This window comes from Hypomesus nipponensis, chromosome 23 (genome assembly GCF_054491055.1).
Source record: "Hypomesus nipponensis isolate SF chromosome 23, ASM5449105v1, whole genome shotgun sequence".
In the NCBI taxonomy this organism is placed as follows: domain Eukaryota; kingdom Metazoa; phylum Chordata; class Actinopteri; order Osmeriformes; family Osmeridae; genus Hypomesus; species Hypomesus nipponensis.
In genome coordinates this window covers 17,206,223-17,226,163 of record NC_140383.1, presented here as the reverse complement: position 1 = coordinate 17,226,163, position 19,941 = coordinate 17,206,223, and the positions used below count along the sequence as shown (strand labels likewise).

General features: G+C 40.9%; 1 protein-coding gene across 4 annotated transcripts in view; it reads right to left on the bottom strand.

The window, feature by feature from the left end:
• bcs1l (BCS1 ubiquinol-cytochrome c reductase complex chaperone) overlaps window positions 1-19,941 on the bottom strand; it is a 40,233-nt gene that overhangs the window by 10,178 nt on the left and 10,114 nt on the right. For all 4 annotated transcript variants that reach the window (XM_084689416.1, XM_084689417.1, XM_084689418.1 and 1 more), the window contains exons 3-4: window positions 4,275-4,414; window positions 3,808-4,002 (exon numbers count right to left, since the gene is read on the bottom strand). In XM_084689416.1, coding sequence (XP_084545542.1) covers window positions 3,808-4,002; window positions 4,275-4,414 — 335 coding nt within the window. The remainder of the gene's footprint in view (window positions 1-3,807; window positions 4,003-4,274; window positions 4,415-19,941) is intronic.

The following is a 19,941-nucleotide window of genomic DNA, read 5'->3' as shown; positions in this document are numbered from 1 at the left end:
GTATCGGATTGGATCTGTCCCCTTAAGTTTTTCTCTTCAGTGACATTTTTCAAGCATTAAGCCTATTAATATTGCATAATTCACTAACCCCCTTTGAAACAAGCTACTGTTACAACGTTGTCACCGGCAGTATTTCAATGGAATTGCGATTCAAACAGTACCATGTGTTAACTGAAAATATGCCCCCAAAAACGTAAATAAGCTTTACATCTATTTAGGGAGAAATGGCTAATTCAAAAGAAGTTTGCAACGAGCAAGCTAGTTGCAGTGGCAAGCCAAACTTCACTGAGTGAGGGTATTGTTTTAAAGTGCTGGAAATTAGAATGTTTCTTTTGACATAAAATTTAGGCTGTGGCACTGGAGCCACCACAAGCTTGAGTTTAAATACATTCTTTAATGTGAAATTACTTACTGTACATGCTGCAAGTCTTGATTTGCCTACATGTATGGTGCTGATAGTACACCACGGCATGATACAATACTCGCTGTGCAACAGCACATTTATGCACTTTGTATCCATGCGTCGTTGCTAACATGTTGTGACGTTGGCACTGATCACCCTTTGTTGACAAGGCACTTTTTGCCACAAAAACGTAAGTTCAGCCTAAACCGTATAACAGAACGTAAATAAAAATACAAGCAACTAAATCTCTACCAAGACAAAACTTTTGGCACCAATGCTGTATGTAGGCAAAATATTGACAGATCTTAGGGGGGCAAAAATAATAATACATATAGCTGCAAGCAGCAATGATGTGGCCAAGCCGGTAAAGCAGGTAAAATGAACGAAAAACATTTTAGACATCCTCAGAACAGGGTTCTGAGTAAATGCAGCTTTGAATCCATCAAAGATTTGCTGAGATACAACTTCCCCTTTGCCGGCTTTGCCGCAGAGATTTATTGGCTGTACCGATCAAACGGTCGAAAATCTAAAATAATTTTGATAGTTTCTGTGAGGATTGCCATGACTATATACAGCTAGACTACAGGTAGTTAGCGACTGCCTTGTACCTGGCTTCCTTTGCAGTGGCTCACAGTCTCACTAAACAAAAAAACAGTGACATGGCAGGCTTGTTGGCTTTGAACTTCTTTCGTTGCCCTTGCCAGGACACCAATTTATCCTCGTGAGCTATTCTCAGTGCTGGAAAGTTACTGTGTAAAAATATAAGCAGTTTTTCAACTGGCAAGCGGTTGTCAGATTTGTTTAAACAGCTGTAATTCAGTCCTATTTTGACATGTCAAGGTGATTGTGGTCTGAAGATAATCTGTGCCAAATTTGGTGAATATTGGATACATTTTGTTGGAGGAATAGGGAACTCTTTATAGGACAGGTAGCAAAACACCTTTATATTAATTCAAAATGGCGGCCACATCAAATTGGCTGGTATCACAAGTTAACGTGTCAGACACGGGATCTACTAAGATATCATGAGAGAAAGCAATCACTTAAATAAGACAAACAAATCAACAGTTATTGGTCAACACAAAATCCTGCCTATTGTAGTGCACCCTAGATGTCAAATGACACTACCTGTCTCAGACATCTTAATAAGAGGTTCACGAGTCCAAACACCAAGTTTGGAGTCATTGCATCAAAGATTGGCTAAGAATTGACCTCACTTCCCTTTTCCCGGATCAGTTGCTCAATTTGATTGGCTGAAACTAACAAACAATTTTGAAAATCAAAAATCCATATAAGTTTTGTGAGGCTCGGTCTGAAGATCATCTGTAGCAATTCTGAAGAAGATTTAACAAGAAATGGAGGAAGAGTTGCGAAAAGTTATTCCTTCAAATTCACAATGGCTGAAAATCTAAATAACTGGGTATGACGTCGGAGTGCGTTGGACTCGTCTTGATCCAGGGAATACGATACCTCATTTTCGAAAATGAGGCATGTGGTTCAAAACTAATGTGTGTAAACACACCTTCAACTTTGACCCATTGGTGGCGCTAGAGGGTTTGAGATGGAGACATGAAACTTGGTGAAATTGATGAGGGGACTGGCCCCAAAGAGTGTACCAAATTTCATAACATCTGACCACACGGTTCTAGGGGCTGCCATAGACTCCCATGGCAGAAGAAGATGTATAATAATAATAATAATAATAATACGTAGAAACTTCGCTGCTTCGCGGCTTGGCCACCAATAATAAGATATATGTGAGAGAACAAAGGTTGTGCTCTTGCCGAAGGCTTGGGCACACCCAATAGATATATACAGTGCTGTTTTAAAGTTTGTGAACCCTCCAAGCTATACTACCACTTACAATTGCTTGTGGAATCTATGAAGGAATAAATGTTATGAACTGACTTGTTGCAATGGTGGCATCCAATTACAGTGCCATGCTCAAATACGGTGAGCTCTTTAGAATGACCCATTCTTTCACAAATGTTTGTAAAGGCAGACTGGCTATGGCATGGCAATGGAACTGAAGGAAACACCTGAAGTCAATGATTAAGAGGTGTGTCCCAATACCTTGTCTATATAGTGTATTTGAACGTCAGTAAGCATAATTATTTCACTGGTGTATTTATAATTAATTGAGTATATATATATATATATATATATATATATATATATATATATATATATATATATATATAAATATATATATATAAATATATATATATTATAATTATTCAGAATGAGTTTAAGTGCAGTTACGGACTTCTGGCACCGTTGTAATGCCTTGAAAGTTTAGAAACATTGAACACAAAGGCAGATTTGAAATAATGTAAATTGACAGAGGTCCCAAAACCCTTGACCAATCAAATTCCTGTAAAGTGCCTGCAGCCAATTTCATTGGTTGGATCTTCTTATCAATCATGCAGAAATGCATCCCCACAGGTTCTGATGCCAAAAAAGTTGTTTCAAAAGTGAAAATTTGAAACAAATCTGAATACTGACAGTGAGATGAAAATTTGACAAATTATGGAGGCACCTTTTTACTCCTGACTAATCAGATTACTCTACCAAGCCTCCCAAACACTATTAGTTGCATTCTTTAATCAATCAAACAAAATCTTCTGGAATACTACATAGTATTGGGATATCCCCATTGTGTTAAATGCTGTATTTCAAAAATACAGGAATGTCCCACTGCATCCGGTCACATTTTGCAGTATGCAAGTTGAATGCTTCTGGCTATCCTGACCTACAATCCTCTGCGCAGCATGATTGATAGGAAAATCTGACCACCAATGCTGCTGGTTGCAGACATTGTAGAGCAGTGGTTCTCAATCCTGGTCCTCAGGGACCCCCGGGCCTGCATGTTTTAGAAGTTTCCCTGCTTCAACACACCTGATTCAAATGAATGGTTTTTATCAGTCTTCTGCTGAGCTGGATAACAACCCATTCATTTGAATCAGGTGTGTCGGAGCAGGGAAACATCTAAAACATGCAGGGCAGGGGTCCCTGAGGACCAGGGTTGAAGACCAGTGATGGAAAGGACCTCTGAATTTACAATGTTTGAAATTTGCCTCCAAGTACAGAGTTTCAAACCTTTCACAGCTTAACTACATAGAAACACATTTTGAATACTCATAAGTGAATCTGAAATATACAAGTAAAATAATAAAGCTTACAAACGTTAAAAATATGTTCACTTCAAGTTACAAGCTAGAACATTTTTATTACAAGCTTGCACATTTATTTTACAAGCTTGCAAAACTGTACTTTTCACATTATGGCATTCCAGATTATGTCTTCCATGCTTCAAGAGTCCTGACACTTCTCACCTCCTCCCAAAATTCCCCACAAAAAGAAACACTCAAAATGAAATTGTATGCTTGAAGTTGATACACTACCTCTGTCTGTATACCACTTGGGATTTCCAATAAATTCCTTTACATCATCGACAATTTTCTCAGCAACCCTTGCCTCCAAGATCACCGAGCTAAGAGGTCGCCGTCGCCGCGGAAACCCGAAGGGCCGCCACTCAGCACCCAGTGCAGTGTACATTACTGTCCGACCCTCTTCCTGCTTAAGGGCCAGTTCCCTTGCTGCATTACATGACAAAAACATTGACAATCAAATACCACGCTTCCTGGAAACTTGGTGTACATGCTTCTTCTGCAATGTTTCAACATGTTTGTGTTTTACCACACACTTCTACATTCTATAACAAATATCAGCTTTCTAAGGAAGAAAAATGTAGGCACCTCTTCTGTGCTTTTGTCTTATTAGGGGGGAATTAGGCAAAATATTTACCATTACAGAGGCTATTTTGAATTACAGCAATCATATTAAAGGTGTATTTTGTCCAGTAAGGTACCATCTTGCAGAATGTTGAAGAATATCTGTCTGTCTCTGCCCAAGGCAGTAAATGTAACAGATTCCCATGGTGTGCCGGTGTGGAGGTCTACCATCTGTTTCTCCCTGGTCCTCTCCACACGGATCCACTTCTGCCCATACCTGCAGCACAGACAGTGGACAAATGGAATTCTATAAGTTACTTTATAAAAGTATTTTGTGGATATAAGTAATGTATATGTTCTGTAGCATAGCATATAATAGGCATCATTTATTGTGTGTGTGCGTGCATGTACAAATTAGAATGGGCATGTAGGAGTGAATTGAAAGGCCAGGGACGCTTCGTGTTTGTCCCTGGCTTGGGAACCACAATTCACTTTTGGTTAGATTCTCAGGGAGATAATCGTTAATATCTGACTCCAATTTTAGAAATGTGCACAAGTGCGTTACTTGTAACCTTGAGCGCTAATCAGTTAATTACATGACACTCTGACGTAGGTAAAAATTGTCTGTTTGATCAGAGCACCGACCTTAAAGTATGCGTGTCCACTAATCAGTCGTTTATCTCTACTATAATATGGATTTAACCACCGACTTAGTAGGATATATAATTGATCAGAGTTTCCAGTAAATTCCTTTGGAGCGTGGAGATCAACTGTAAGTTACTCAGAGGCCTTAAGTTAAAAACTTCAAAAGTCTATGTTTATAATCAGTTAGCCACATCAACCGGACTACATCAAAGTTTTCACCGCCGTAGCGTGATAGATATGTTTCAAGGAGAACAAGTAACTTCAAATGCACAATAACAGTTTATTATATAAATAGTAAAATAATCAAGACAATGATAATGAAATATAATTAAATACAAAACATACCTTCAGAGCAATGGTTAACAAAGGTATTTACAATGAAGACTAGGCGCCTAACGCACCAGAGCTGTATCGTAAACATAACTCAAAGTTATTGGTAAAACTTCTTCCTATATACACCCAAACCTGACTAAAATGGGGACACTGGTCATATGACTGAAAAGTTGTCTAATGCATACAAATTCAAATTGGATCATTAATCAAGGCTGCAGTAGAAGTGGTGCCCTTGCAAGACAAGGGAATACGTTAAACACATGTTGGTCTGCTGCAGGCACAAATTCTGTAAACCCTGTACATGTTACAGTATTAAAATGATTACTAGAATGTAATACATAAAATAAGAAACAAAAGCATATCAAACACAACATTAAAAGCTGTTTAGAACGATATTTACAAGAACACAACTTCTAATGATAATTTCAGAGTCTTCCTCTGTCCACCTTCCTCTTCAACTGTTGAGATCATCTCTCCAGAGGTGTGTCATTAAGGTGTGATTGTCATTTTAGCATTCATGCAAATCAACGACTGTCCCAGACGAGTGTCTGGGTGACCAGTGACAAAGGGGCTGCCAAAACAGCCCTACAGGCATTTCGACATAAAATAATGAAAAATAGTACAAAATTAATTTGCCGCAGCTTGGCGTGCTTTCTTCCAGTCACAGTCCCTTCACTCTGATTGGTCCTCTGGTCTGAGTTTTCTACAAATACCTTGTCAGAAAAGTTAAGAATGTAACCTCTTATTCTGTATAAAATGATACTGGGTTTAGCCTTGTGTGCAGACAGGCCACCCCCAAATGAACTAGCAACGACCAGACTTAGGTAAACAGGAAGAAACTTATCTTGTCTGAGAATGTCATTTATTAGCCTAAGCAGGGCCACTTCAAGACACAGACACGCACTCAAGGACAAATTATACAACTCAGTTTTCACGTAGACAGACACAGGGAACGCCCTCTCCAATGTGGAACGCCCTCTCTGAGCCCCTCAGAGAGCTCTACTCGCACCTCCTGACTATCCGTCCGCTAGTCCGTCATTTTACGGATACCCCTTGGCTGTGATTGGTCCGTATTAAGAACCGCTTCCGCCAGGGGGTTGCCGTGACCAACAAGACGAACAGAATCCTTTGACCACCATTGCTGTTTTTACAATTCATATTTCAGTTAAACAGTACATGTCAATCAGCATCTGAATTAAAATGTGATGAGGAATGGGCAGTGTTAGTTGTTGAAAATGTGCTTATTTTATTGATGAAACGGCTAATTTGTAAATTTGCAACGACTTTTCGATAACCTAGCTAGCATCGCAGTTTAGTGCCACCTACTCTTCTGGCGGTGAATTGTTTTCAGCACCCACAGCCTTCGGAGTACTATAAATTCCACCAATCCGTCCATCTTGTCTGTCCGTAACGGTGTCAGAGTAGTATAAATCAGCCTTAATACATACACACGTGTAAGATCTATCCAAGGGAGCCAATGAAAGAAGAGCCATGTGACAGCTGCATGTCTCTGTATGAACCAATGACTGTAGAGGGCGATGTCATTTAAATGGTTAGGTAGCACAACAAGCTAGCAGACAACTTTGTAACCACCGTTCCGGGCAAGATGGCGTGTTGAGCAGCAACAGCATCTAAGGCTGCAGTGACTGTGTCCCAAAACTTTGAATTTGCACTTGATAACTGACACTTAAACTGTAATTGACAATGTAAATAGTGTGATAGACCAAGAAACGTTGAGTTCAAATGAGCGAATGTCGAAAGATGCAGAAACCACTGTTATACACGACGGCGCCGTCGACCACGACTACGCGATGGATGTTAGTATGGCTAACAAAAGAAAATATTCCGGATCAGTCCCCACAACACCGAGCAAAATTAGCACAACTCAAAAGGCAAGCTAAGCAGAGTAGCTGTATGATTGCAAGCTTAGCCAAAGCGGTTCAATCTAATGTGGAAGAAGACAAAGACTAAGAAAATTGGCAAACTGGAGTCGCATAGCGAAACTCAAAGGCCTAAAGGAGAAAAACAATGAAAACATCAGAACAGACAACATATACCTCTTCGCCAAGATTGCTCCCGACATGTAAAAAGCATCAGTTAGAGGACGCCGTCGACATTGTCCACCGGGTTGGCCGAAAGGAGGGCAACAAGAATCGACATGTGGTCATTCTGTTTGCTCGGAGGCTGGTCAAGGAAGAGATATGGCGCCAAAGCAAGGATTTCCCGGTATGCAAGGAGAGAGGCATCCGCTTCGTTGAGATGCTACCGCTGGAGGACAGAGAGGCGAGGAAGAAGCTGTGGCCGCAGATCGAGCAAGCTCACCGGGAAGGAAAACATGTGTACTACCGTGGGCCTCAAGGATACATAGAGGGTTGTCAAATTGGCTAAATAGGAGAAACAGGTTTGACTTGCAAACCTAAAATGAGTGTAAGAGAATAACATGGGACACTTTATTTGTTACTTACAGTGTTGCACATCTTTTACAAGTTACTTCTAAGTTCTGTTGTTGGATTGGTTTGTTATTTATCCAACTTAATGTTCAATTGCACTTTTTCATCTGCTACGTTAAATGTGAGGGGTCTAAAAAAATAATTAAAAGGAAAGCTTTATTTTTATTTTGCAAAGGGCGCAGAACACAATGCATTTTGCTTTAGGAAACTCATTCTTCCGACCCAGATGTAAAATTCTGGAGTAACCAGTGGGTTGATCGAATATTGTTTAGTCATGGAACCAACAAGTCTGCTGGTGTAGCAATCTGTTTTAATAGGTTCCCAGGAGATATCATTACATACAGAGCAGATGGTAAAAGGTCACTGGCTAATGGTCATTTTCTTATATTAAACAATGTGTATGGTTATAGAACTGTTGCTCAAGACTTCCGGTGACGAGACTGAAGCGAATGGTTGCATAAACACCTCCCAGTCGGTCTGAGTTTATTCCCCAATTTAAATACATTTGACTTTTTCAAATTTGTGCCCATTGATGATGGAAGGGGAAAGAAAAACAAGAGGAGCAATGGAAAGCCATGTGGGGAAAGTGGATAAAACTAATAAAACAGCCAAAATACCGAGCTAACATTAGCTGCGTTAGACATGGAAGGTAACATCACCGCCATACGTGAAGACATAAGAAATATGGCCACGGAGATTAAGTCTGAATTGGGCAACTTTCGAAACAGAATCAGAGACAATTTGAAACAAGAGCCAACTGACGTACAAGAGGAAATAAAATAGAAGCTGGGCAAATTGGTAGCCGATCTCAAAGCTACAACTGACAGGGTGGGCGAAGCAGTAGCCGAACTAGAAGAGTGGAACTGGGACTTCAAAGAGGTGCTGAGTAGCTCCCTACAAACTCAGGAACGTTTACAGATGCAGCTTACCGACCAGGAAGCACGCTCAAGGTGTAACAATCTCTGCATTTAAGGCATCCCGGAGGGGACTGAGGGAAACAATATCCAGCAGTTTATTGACAATTTCATTAAAAAAGAGTCGGAGCCCCTCGCCGAAGCTGGGTATTCAGCTATGCCATAGAGCGCTCTGCCCCAGGCCGCCAAATGATGTGCAGCCCAGGTCAGTGATTGCTTGCTTCCAGGAGTTTGAAACTTAAGAACTGGTGTTGCACTCTGCATGGAAGAAGGAGATTTACCGCAGCGACAAGAGGATCTACTTCAACCACAACTACCCTGCTGAAACGTTGGCAAAGAGGAAAGAGTATGCGCAAATAAGAATTCTTTATGAGAAAGGAATACGATTCCAAACACCACCGCCAGCCAAGCTACGAGTCTTCTTCAACGATGGGCCGCTAACCTACGGGAGCGCGGCAGAAGCGGAATGGTACTTAACCAGGGGAATCTCTGTTGATCTGGAGAAGTCGGCTGATGAGTCTAGGATCCCGGAGAAGATGAGGAGGACCAGGCAGCGAGCAGGGTCTTCTACTCCAAGCCGACATACCCGCCAAGAGTTGATTAAGGAGAGGCTGCAAGGTTTTCACCGATCAAGATAGACAGGGGTAACAGGCTGAAACAGGATTATTCATAATAAACGGCAAAGAATCGGGTAAGCAAGTTTACTGCCCAGTTAAGGACATTTCTTAACAAAATGTTTTTAAGGAATGAAACTGTATGCCCTTGTTATGTTAACGCAAGGACTGTCTGTTGCTTCAATTTCAACTTTGTCCACCCTACTAAGAGGAATTTATTTTTTATATACTGAATATTGGATCATTTTATTATTTTTTCTTTGAATTATGTTGGCTTTCCCTTAGCTTACGGAGTGAATATGGTTGACCGAATCTGGGTAAGGGATCTGGTAACACAAAAAGGGCACAGAATACACATTAAGTAGGGGTATTATAGGTTGCACTGAAGGAAGGCCCTGGGAGTTAACTATAATGCTCCCCCCACAAAAAGAAGTGGGTTTCTACTTCAAAATGGAGGTCTACCAGAATTTTGTGTTATATTCGTTTGTTTTGTCTTGTATTCACTTGTTGAGTTCATGTTACGGTTCAAGAATAGTTCAGGTTTGGTCACCGATGGTACATAACTCTTTTTTTTTTACTGTGGGTTTAAATGCAATGTCAGGAATATAAGGTGATTACCCTGAATGTTAACGGTTTACACAATCCAATTAAGAGGGGTAAGGTAATTGCAAAGATGAAAAGGGAAAAGTTGAATGTAATGTTCTGGCAAGAGACCCATCTTAACTACACGTAACATGAAAAGTAAAGTAAAAAAAAAAACTAGGTTTTAAAAATACTTTTTATTTGTCTTAAAAGAAAGGGAAAAGGAGGGGAGTCGCGATACTAATTTCTAATAGAGTGAATTTCCAACTGCAGTGTTTCCCCTATGTTGATTTTGTCGTGGCGGCCCGCCACCACAAAACCAGGTTTTTAAAATCGTCCTTGGTGAAATGGTTCAAGTAAACTTGTTGAGGGTCGAACTGCACAGGGATCTTCTATGCTACGGTATAGACAAACATCAGCCATGCCCGTCTAGTCAATGTTAGATTGACTCTAGCTCATCTGCTTTTTATTAACGCTGATTTGCAAGGAATGCAAGAACAGTTAGATAGCGAAAACATCTACTGTACTAGTAGGCATGTAAAATTGTTTAGCTTGCTAACGTAAGAACAAAGGTAGAATGTGTGATGATTTAGCCTAGTTTATTGGCAGTGGGGCTAACGTTGATTCATGTTCCTGACTGTGTTTCTTTCAAATAAATAACCTGTGTTATGTAAATCTACAATTCACGATGCATGGTTGTCCAGATCTTTGTCAGGTTATTTTTTAGCAAGATATCTAGAGCTACAACAGCTAGCTAACTGAAGCCGAGAAGTAGTTTGGTTGCTAAGCTGTAGCCTAACGTTCTACCCACCTAAATCAATCCAGTTTGCTACGACACAGAAGTAGAAACAACTAACGTTATCATTTCAAATTATATGTAGTCAATCTGTTGAAAACAGTGTTGTGTAGACATAATAGATTTATTTGCACGTTTTTATTTCAAGTCTCCACCTTCGGTGTTTCAGTGAGTGTTGCTGTTGGCCGTGTTGCGTTTTTGCTCCCCAGCTTCACTCATTGAAAACCAACCAATCAGCGCGCAGCTCATCTAAATATTAAAGGGGCAATTGACTGCAAAACCGATTTTACCTTGTCATAGTTGAATAACGACAGTTCGGTGGGTAAACTGAACATACCGTGAATATCAAAGTCCATTGACACCTCTTTCCTATTCAAATCTCAAAAAGAAAACATTTGGCTGTAAAACGCTAGCTTTTCAACAAAGCTACCGGTCCTACGTAGGACCGGTGATCGCCCTCTTATTGGCTCTGGTCTGTATCTTTGTCACGCCCCAGAATTTACATCCTGACCAGCCCGAGGTAGCGGCAATCTCCGATACTAGTTTAGCTGCGCGTTGCTCTGTGTAAGCTACTTATAAGGAATTACAAAGAAGAACGTTTTGAATTGTAACAAGAATATTGAAAATGGACCACGGTCGTAAATGCTGTGTTCAAGGCTGTAGCCTACAGGGAAGGCTAACACTCAGTCTTCCCAAGGAGCCAAACATTCAACAGGCATGGCTGCTGTTGTCTATGAGAAGATCCCGGCGAAGTTTGACACTCAATCATTCATTTGCTCTGAACATTTCACCCAAGACAGTTTTGACAACCTTGGACAATTGCAAGCAGGATTTGCTAGTAAGCTGAACCTGGAAAGAGGTGCTGTTCCGACCGTAGGCTCGTTGCAACCGCCTATAAGGACAGTATGATGTTGTGCTAACAGTTATTAGCAATGCTAACGTTTCCTGTATAATATAGCATACCAGGTAGAATGCTAAATAAGTTTCTACACATACCAAATGACTCTAGCTAGACTAGCTGTAGTCGGCATTAGAAGGGAAGCTTCCGAAAATTAGCCAGAAAACGAACAGCAGTCTGGCTTATTGCTAACGCCTGTCTAGATAATCTATTTGAAAGAACTGGAGAAAGGCAGGTGCTTGATACAGGATACGTAGCATCGCTACTAACTGTTACTTGTAACACCTAGACTGTAGGCATGTAAACAAGTTTAGCTTGCTAACGCAAGAGCATAGGTAGAATGTGTGATAATTTAGCCTAGTTTATTGGCAATGGGGCTAACGTTGATTCATGTTCCTGACTGTGTTTCATTCAAATAAATAACCTGTGTAATGTAAATTTACAATTCAAGATGCATGTTTGTCCAGATCTTGGTCATGTTATTTTTCAGCAAGTTATTTAGAGCTAGCTAGCTAACTGAAGCCGAGTAGAATCAGGATGTGGTTTGGTTGCTAAACTGTAGCCTAACGTTCTACCCACCCAAGTCAATCCAGTTTGCTTCAACAACAGAAGTGGAAACAAGTAATGTTATCATTTCAAATGATATGTAGTAAATCTGTTGAAAACAGTGTTGTGTAGACACAATAAATTTATTTTTACGTTTTTATTACAAGTCTCCAACTTTGGTGTTTCACCGAGTGCTGTTGTTGGCCGTGTTGCGTTTTTGCTCCCCAGCTTCACTCGTTGAAAACCAACCAACCAATCAGCGCGCAGCTCATCTAAATATTAATGAGCATACCATAAAAGGAGAAAAGCTAGTGTTTTTTCCCAGGAACATTTCAGAGGATCTATCAGGGGGCATAGAAGAGCACTCGGGCCATTTTCAACCCAACCAATGTTATATACCCTATTCGGAGACATTAAGGAACAGTGTGAAATACCCCAAAAACCCAGTCAATCGCCCCTTTAAGGATGATATGATGCCTATGATTTTTGATTGCTTTAGCTATACACTTAAACGGTAAACCACCAAGCACATGGAGGGAGGCAATCATCTTGGTTATTCCTATAGAGGGGAAGGACAGAGAAGAATGTAGCGCGTATAGGCCAATCTCGGTACTCAATATTGACTACAAGCTATATGCGTCAATATTAGTAAAAAGGTTAGAACATATAATAGTAGAACTACCACTGCTACGCTGACGACACGCAGCTAAACCTGTCGTTCCCCCCGACTGATCCGGGGATGTCAGCTAGGACTGAGGCCTGCCTCACAGACATCTCCGCCTGGATGACCAACCACCACCTCCAGCTGAACCTCGCCAAAACAGAACTTCTTATCATCCTGGCCAAACCCCCCATCTCCCACGATCTTTCAAATCACCCTGGGATATGCGACGGTGACCCCCTCATCCTCTGCCAGGAACCTTGGGGTGACCATGGATGACAAGCTCTCCCTCACAGCCCACATTGCTGCGGTCTCTCGGTCGTGTAAGTTCACCCTCTACAACATCCGGAAGATCAGGAGATACCTGTCTGAGCACTCCACCCAGCTGCTAGTCCAAGCACTTGTCCTCTCCAAGTTGGACTACTGCAACTCGCTGCTCGCCAATCTCCCAGCATGCGCAACCTGCCCTCTCCAGAGGATTCAGAACGCAGCGGCCCGCCAGGTCTTCAACCTACCCTGAGCCTTCCATGTCACCCCCCTCCTCATCTCCCTTCACTGGCTACCCATCACGGCCGGTATCAGATTCAAGACCCTGGTACTGACCTTCCGAGCAGTGAACGGGACTGCACCCAACTACATCAAGTCTTTCCTCCTGCCCTACACCGCCACCTACGGTCTTCTTCTGACAACCGTCTGGTGGTCCCTCCGCTCAAAACCACGCGGTCCCAACACAAGCTCTTCTCCTGTCTAGCCCCCCAGTGGTGGAATCAACTCCCCACCTCCATCAGAGACACTGACTGTCTCCCCACCTTCAAGAAAAGGCTCAAGACTCACTTGTTCCGGGAATACAACGGCACCTAGGAATGATTTGCTGGACCTGATGTTAGTTTGCGCCAGGATCACAATCTCTTACTTAGAGACTTGTTGCTCTTGTTGGTTAGCTGTGACTGATTTAAAACTCTTGCTTGCTTTTCTACAGGTACACTCCTGCACTTTGAGGTTTGTGTTGTTTAATTGTAACTTGTTTAACTACATGCTCTTATTGTTCTTCCCTTTGGCACTTATTTTAGTTTTTCACAATGTATGCTTCATGTTTGGCTACCCACAATGTTTGTGGATATCTCGGTGTTATGATCAGTGACCTATGCACTTTTGTAAAGCTCTCTCTTGGAAGTTGCTTTGGATAAAAGCGTTTGCTAAATGAATACATGTAAATATAAAAGTAGTGGACCCAGACCAAACTGGCTTTGTGCGTGAAAGACAGACACAAGATAGTATTAGACGGGTGCTACAAGTTATTGATCATGTGAAGGGAATATTGGCGCCACTGTGATTAGTTTAGATGCGGAAAAGGTGTTCGATTTGGTTCGCTGGGAATATCTGTACTTGGCGTTGGGAAGGTTTGGCTTTAAGGTTGATTTTATTCACTATCAGAACTCTATACTCCTCACCAAACACCAGAATAAAGATTAATGGACACTTCTCTCAGGTTGTCAATTTGGAGAGAGGCTGCCGCTAAGGCTGCACCTTCAGCCCCGCCCTCTTCGCTTTGTTTACAGAGACCCTGGCACAGTTAATCAGGAATGACGAGGTGATAAAAGGAGTCATGGTTAGAGGTTTGGAGCAGAAGGTTTTGTCTGTACGCAGATGGTGTATTACTTTATTACGACACCAGAGGTCAGCATTCCTAGAATCATGTCCTCGCTTAAGACTTTGGAAATTACTCTGGATATAAATTAAACGTGCAAAAAACACAAACTCTAAGTTATAACTACATTCCTCAGACAGACATGCTAAATATATTTCATTTCAAATGGTAAGTATCTGGGAATTAAAATACCTAAGGACATTTCAAAAATATATGATAGCAATTATGGCCCCGTAAGTAAAAACATCAAGGCAAATATTGATAAGTGCATCAAGGCAAATATTGATAAGTGGTCCCAACTGCTCTAAGATATGCATAATAGAATAGAAACGATAAAAATGAATGTACTCCCCCGGCTCCTTAATTTTTTTCAATCCCTACCAGCTGTAGTACCAATGCAAAAATGTAATGAATGGGATAAGTGGATTTCAAGATTCATATGGGGGGGGGGGGGGTAGACGACCAAGGATTCAATTCAAATCACTGAAACTTCCTAAAGACAGAGGGCATAGAGCATTACCATGTCTAACAGACTACTACAAGGCGGCACAATTAAGACCACTAGCATGTTGCTGTAATCCAGTGTATATGGCAAAATTGAAAGATTTGTAAACTTCACAGCTAGATACACCGTTACAATCCATATTAGGTAGCAAAATATTGTATGGGCAGCATGTTAAAAGTTTAAACCTTGGAATCTGGTTTAAGGAATGTAGATCGCCACCACTTGAAAGACTGTCTGGGCTGTTGCGATCGGTCGCTTTTGATCCAGACTTTATTCCGGCAAGGATTGATGGGAGGTTTAAATATTGGCATAGGATTGGCATCACTTCTTATTAGGGCTGCAACTAACGACTATTTTAGTAATCAATATCTGTCGATTCTTTTTTCGATTAATCAATGAATCGGATCAAAAACGACAACATTTCCAACCTTTTATTCAAAAACAGAACTGACAGTGCAAATTCACAGTGCAAAAAATCTTAAAAATGTGCACAAACAAAGATTAGCAATTTATTTGAGTTTTATTTAAAACATTTTTTTAAATTGAAAGGTTCTGGAAGTATGCCAGACTTTATTCAAATAATCTGGTGTATGATTTTTTGACACCATTTTGAAAAAAGATTTGCGAGGATTAAGCTATTTTCAAAGATTTGTGATTTTCTATCATTTTATTTGAAACTTAATTGAAAAAGTAAAAGCTGAGGAAGTATACCAGATATTGTTAAGATACTTTGGTGTCTGTTTGAGGTTTTATATTCACACAAATATTATAAAAGTCTACATTTTTCAAAATAGTGTTTGTAGTTTTCAACCGGTCCCTAACGCGACAACGCGTCAGGAGGACCCTATTGTAACTGTTGGTATTATTATTCTTATTATTATTGTAATTTATCTCATGAACACATTGGTAAAACGTTTTGAAATTTGGCATATTGATACAACATGCCACAACTACGGCCCAAACACAGACCCATATCAGACCATAGGGGGCGCCACAGGCGACGCCCCAAATGTCCACTTTACAGAGTGGTTGCATTTCCACCCCATTGCTCCAATTCTTTTGAAACTTGGTGTGCATGCCTTATTTTTCATGAGGGAAAAAAAAGCCTCAAGGACCCATAAGGTCCGCCTGATCTATTTTCCTGTACAGTGATAATTTGGGAAAACTTTAAAAATACCTCTTCTCTTGAACCAAAGGTCTAATTAACTTGATATTTTGTACAGATATGTATCATTGACGTATTTAAAAACGTTACTTATAGTAATTGAATAAAATACAAAATGGCTGAAAGGAGTGTATTTATATAAATATCCACATTGCCTCAATATGTTTGTGTCACTAAATCAAATGTCATTTTGAATGATGGGTTTTCAAACCTAATAGACTTTAAGGTGACACGCCCCTGAAGTACCATAACAATTTCACCTTGATATGTCAAAATATGACAGAATGACAGCTGTTTGAACTTGGACCAAATCTGACAATTCTCACCATTGGAGAAACAGCTTTTTTTTGTACAGTAACTGAACATGCCAATACTCAACACTGAGAAAAGCTCAACGAGCTGGAATGGTGACCTGCAAAGTATAAGGTTGTAGGTTTGAATCCAGGCACACTGAGTCGGTCTTAAATTTGAGTATATGTTTAGTTAAACAGGATGACATCGTTCTGAAGTACCATGCGCGATTTGACCTTGATATGTCAAAAGATCATTGAATTACAGCTGTTTAAGCTTTGGCCGAATCGAACAAGCCATGATACAGGATATACAGCTTTTTGTTTTTTTGACTGAAACTGACCAGAAGTTCTCAGCCTTGCGGGTAGCTCAATGGGTTGAAACGTTGTACTGCAAAGCATAAGGTCACAGGTTTGAATCCAGGCACAGTCTTTTGGCCTGTCAATTTTGATTACTTGTTTAGATAAACTGGCAGGCCCTGCTTGCCCCTGCCTGCGAGCCCTGCTTGCCCCTGCCTGCGGGCCCTGCTTGCCCCTGCCTGCGGGCCCTGCTTGCCCCTGCCTGCGGGCCCTGCTTGCCCCTGCCTGCGGGCCCTGCATGCCCCTGCCTGCGGGCCCTGCTTGCCCCTCCAGAGACAGACAGTCACCCCACAGACACAGTAGCTCTACAGACTACTTTTTTGAGGACATTGATGAAAAAGGACAAACCAGCAATTTTAACTTGATGAAAGTCTAAATGTTTAATCCTTTCCATGTCACAGCATGCCAAGCTGCTGACTTTTAGTGTCTTAAGTAATGAAACCAGTTCAAGTTGTAAACTTTTGACTTGAATCCTATGATTAGTCATCTGAATAAAAACCACTCAAGAGAAGTACTGCTTCTTGGATGATTTGTGCTCCACATCAGTACATCTCACACATTTGCCTTTGTTTCCATGGGATTCATGGAATTGCTAGTTTCTGTTCCACCATTGTGTAATAAAAAATATAATTTAGGACAGCAATTACATTTTTGTGTTATCCTTTCACATTACACACATTTAGTCAGTGGGCCTCATTCACCAATATCTTCCTGAGTTATTTCTTAAATTTGTTCTTAAGAAGGTTCCTAAGAAAAATCTATGGGTGATTCATGAAGCGTTCTTAAACAGCAGAATTGTTCGTAGGTTGGTTCCTAGAATGATGAATCCCAATATTTCGTAAGTTGAAAGCTTGTGCCCCGTTGCTCCTATTTAGCATAGGTAAACGCCCCGTTAATTCCCATAAAAGGGCATGATATGGCAGGGCCGTGTGCACACTCAGAGAAATGTCAAAACAACGTGGTAAAGACGGTGGAGGCCTCAACAAAAGACAGAAAAACGTAATAATAATTCTGAAGTGGAGGTACAGCTGCAAGAAGTTAGCGACAAACGACACATCATATTTACGTAATAGCGTCGGCTGTGGATACAAATCAGAAAAGAAAACCGATGCATGGTATGCAATTACTCATGCAGTGAATGCTGTAATGCTTAAATCTGAATTCTTAAGCAAAAAAATGACTGGTTTTTGGACTGTTACAAATATCCAATGAGGACTGCTCTTGGTAGCCTAAAGCGTTCCAACAGGTAGCCTGTAGGGTGTGTGTGTTTTGTTTGTGTCCTGTCTGTAGGTGTTCCTGTGACGGTGCTGATGATGACGTCGGAGTGCGAGCCCCGACGTCAAGATCCGGACCTGAGGCGGCTGTATCTAATCGGGCCTAATTAGACACCGTCGTCACCGATAAAGCGTGTTTTGGTTGGCGTATGGGGGAGAGGGGCGAGTCGCGCTGAGCGGCTGTCCAGATGTGTAAGAGGAGAAGGGAGTTAGTGTAGAGACCCATGGCTATACTCCTCAACACTTAGATAACCGATGTTATGCACAGTAGTTTAGGAGCGGTTCCACCTGCACCTTTTGTAACTTAGAGTTTAGTGTAGTTAGGTTAGGAAATACTAGGTTAGTTAGTGGTTTTCCAACAGGGCCGTTTCGGTCCTTAGCGTAGTGCACTTTGTTTGTCTCATCGCGAATCGCTCATAGTCCCTTCTCCGTGACTTTATGTACTGGTACGTCCCTTGTCTATTGATCCTTGTTATTTGTTCACTTGTTGCGGCTTGCCGATACCTTTTTTCAGCTGTATTAATAAATGTACATAATCCGAATGACCCCACTGCATCGTTTGTGCCCGGCTACACCGTTGACACCCTCCGCTGGTCCAGTACTGTCAGTCGAACATTGTTACCTTTAACATCGTACGTAACATGTTAGGTACATGTGAGGTTCCTCAGGGAACAATCTGCAACATTTTGCAGCAGCAATAAATACCATTGTGTGGTGTAGTCCTAGTGTACGGAATAAGCCTACTTTGGGTCCATAAATACAGTGATAAGTCACTTATTATTTGATGGCAAAGTTCCCTGTTACCATAATTGATTTGAATTAAAGGCAAAGCAAGGCAAGTTTACAGTTTTTTGAATGACTCCTCTCAGAGTAGCTTTATAGAATGTACGGTTACTGTATTGAAAAAAAAAAGAAGACATAACATAATTGCTGCAGTAAAGGCTTCATTTGCAACAGGGCAAGAAATACCCGAGCTCTGGCCCTTCTCTGAGAGCCACCACACATTCTAACTCCTCTCCCTCTCCCTCTCCCTCTCCCTTGTCCCTCTCCCTTGTCCTTGTCTTCCTCTCCATTGTCCTGGTACTTGTCTTCCTCTCCCTTGTCCTGGTATTTGTCTTCCTGTCCCTTGGCCTTGTTCTTGTATTCCTCTCCCTTGTCCCACTCCTCTCCCTTGTCCTGGTACTTGTCTTCCTCTCCCTTGTCCTGGTATTTGTCTCCCTCTCCCTTGTCCCACTCCTCTCCCTTGTCCTGGTACTTGTCTTCCTCTCCCTTGTGCAGGCATTACTGTATTCTTACTTTCTTTTGCTGCTCTATATTGTTTTTTCCCCCCACACCAGATCAGCCCAAAGAGGTTCTCTTTACTGTCTATACCATATGGTCATGCATTTGAAAGAACCTCAACACCTGAGTGTTTCTTAGTTGGGAATCAGCTGTGATGTACAGTATTTGCATAACTTCGCAATTTCTCAGTAGCAATAGAATACAATACAGGGGATATATTTCTGTTTCAATTCACAATATAAACAGCTGTTCACTTTGACTTAAGCCAATAATTTAGGTTTTGAACATGATGTTATCTGTTTTGCTGACAGTGTGAAAGCATTGGTAAATTGGGCAGTAAAATTCAATTGTTTTGGTCTTGGTTAAGCTTGTGTGTAAAAGAAGTTCAAGCATTTAAAATGTGTATTTACCCTATGCATTTTGTTTCAAAGCAACAAGAAATGTGTTAATTGTACAGCCTACACAGACAGATGTTGTACTCACTGTGTTAAGAGTTTAGGAAACTTGTTAAAGGTATTGAAAAAACTTTCATTGTGATTGTAAAATACTGATTTATATAGGCCTAGCACAATTCATACACAATGGAAATTCCAAGTGCATTACAAATGAGCAGAAGTGTAAGTGGAGTGTGTAATTATTAAAACAAACAAACTAAAAAAGTGTAAAATATGAAAATTATTAGTTGGAAAATTATAAAGGAGAGAAATATTCCATTTTAAATTAGAACGGACGAAAAAGGTATAACTATTTATTTTGCGCAAACATATCAGCTCTCAATTGTGCGTAAGAGTGCTCTTTGGTGTGCGTAAATTCTGTTCTTACCTAAGAACAAATCTCAAATA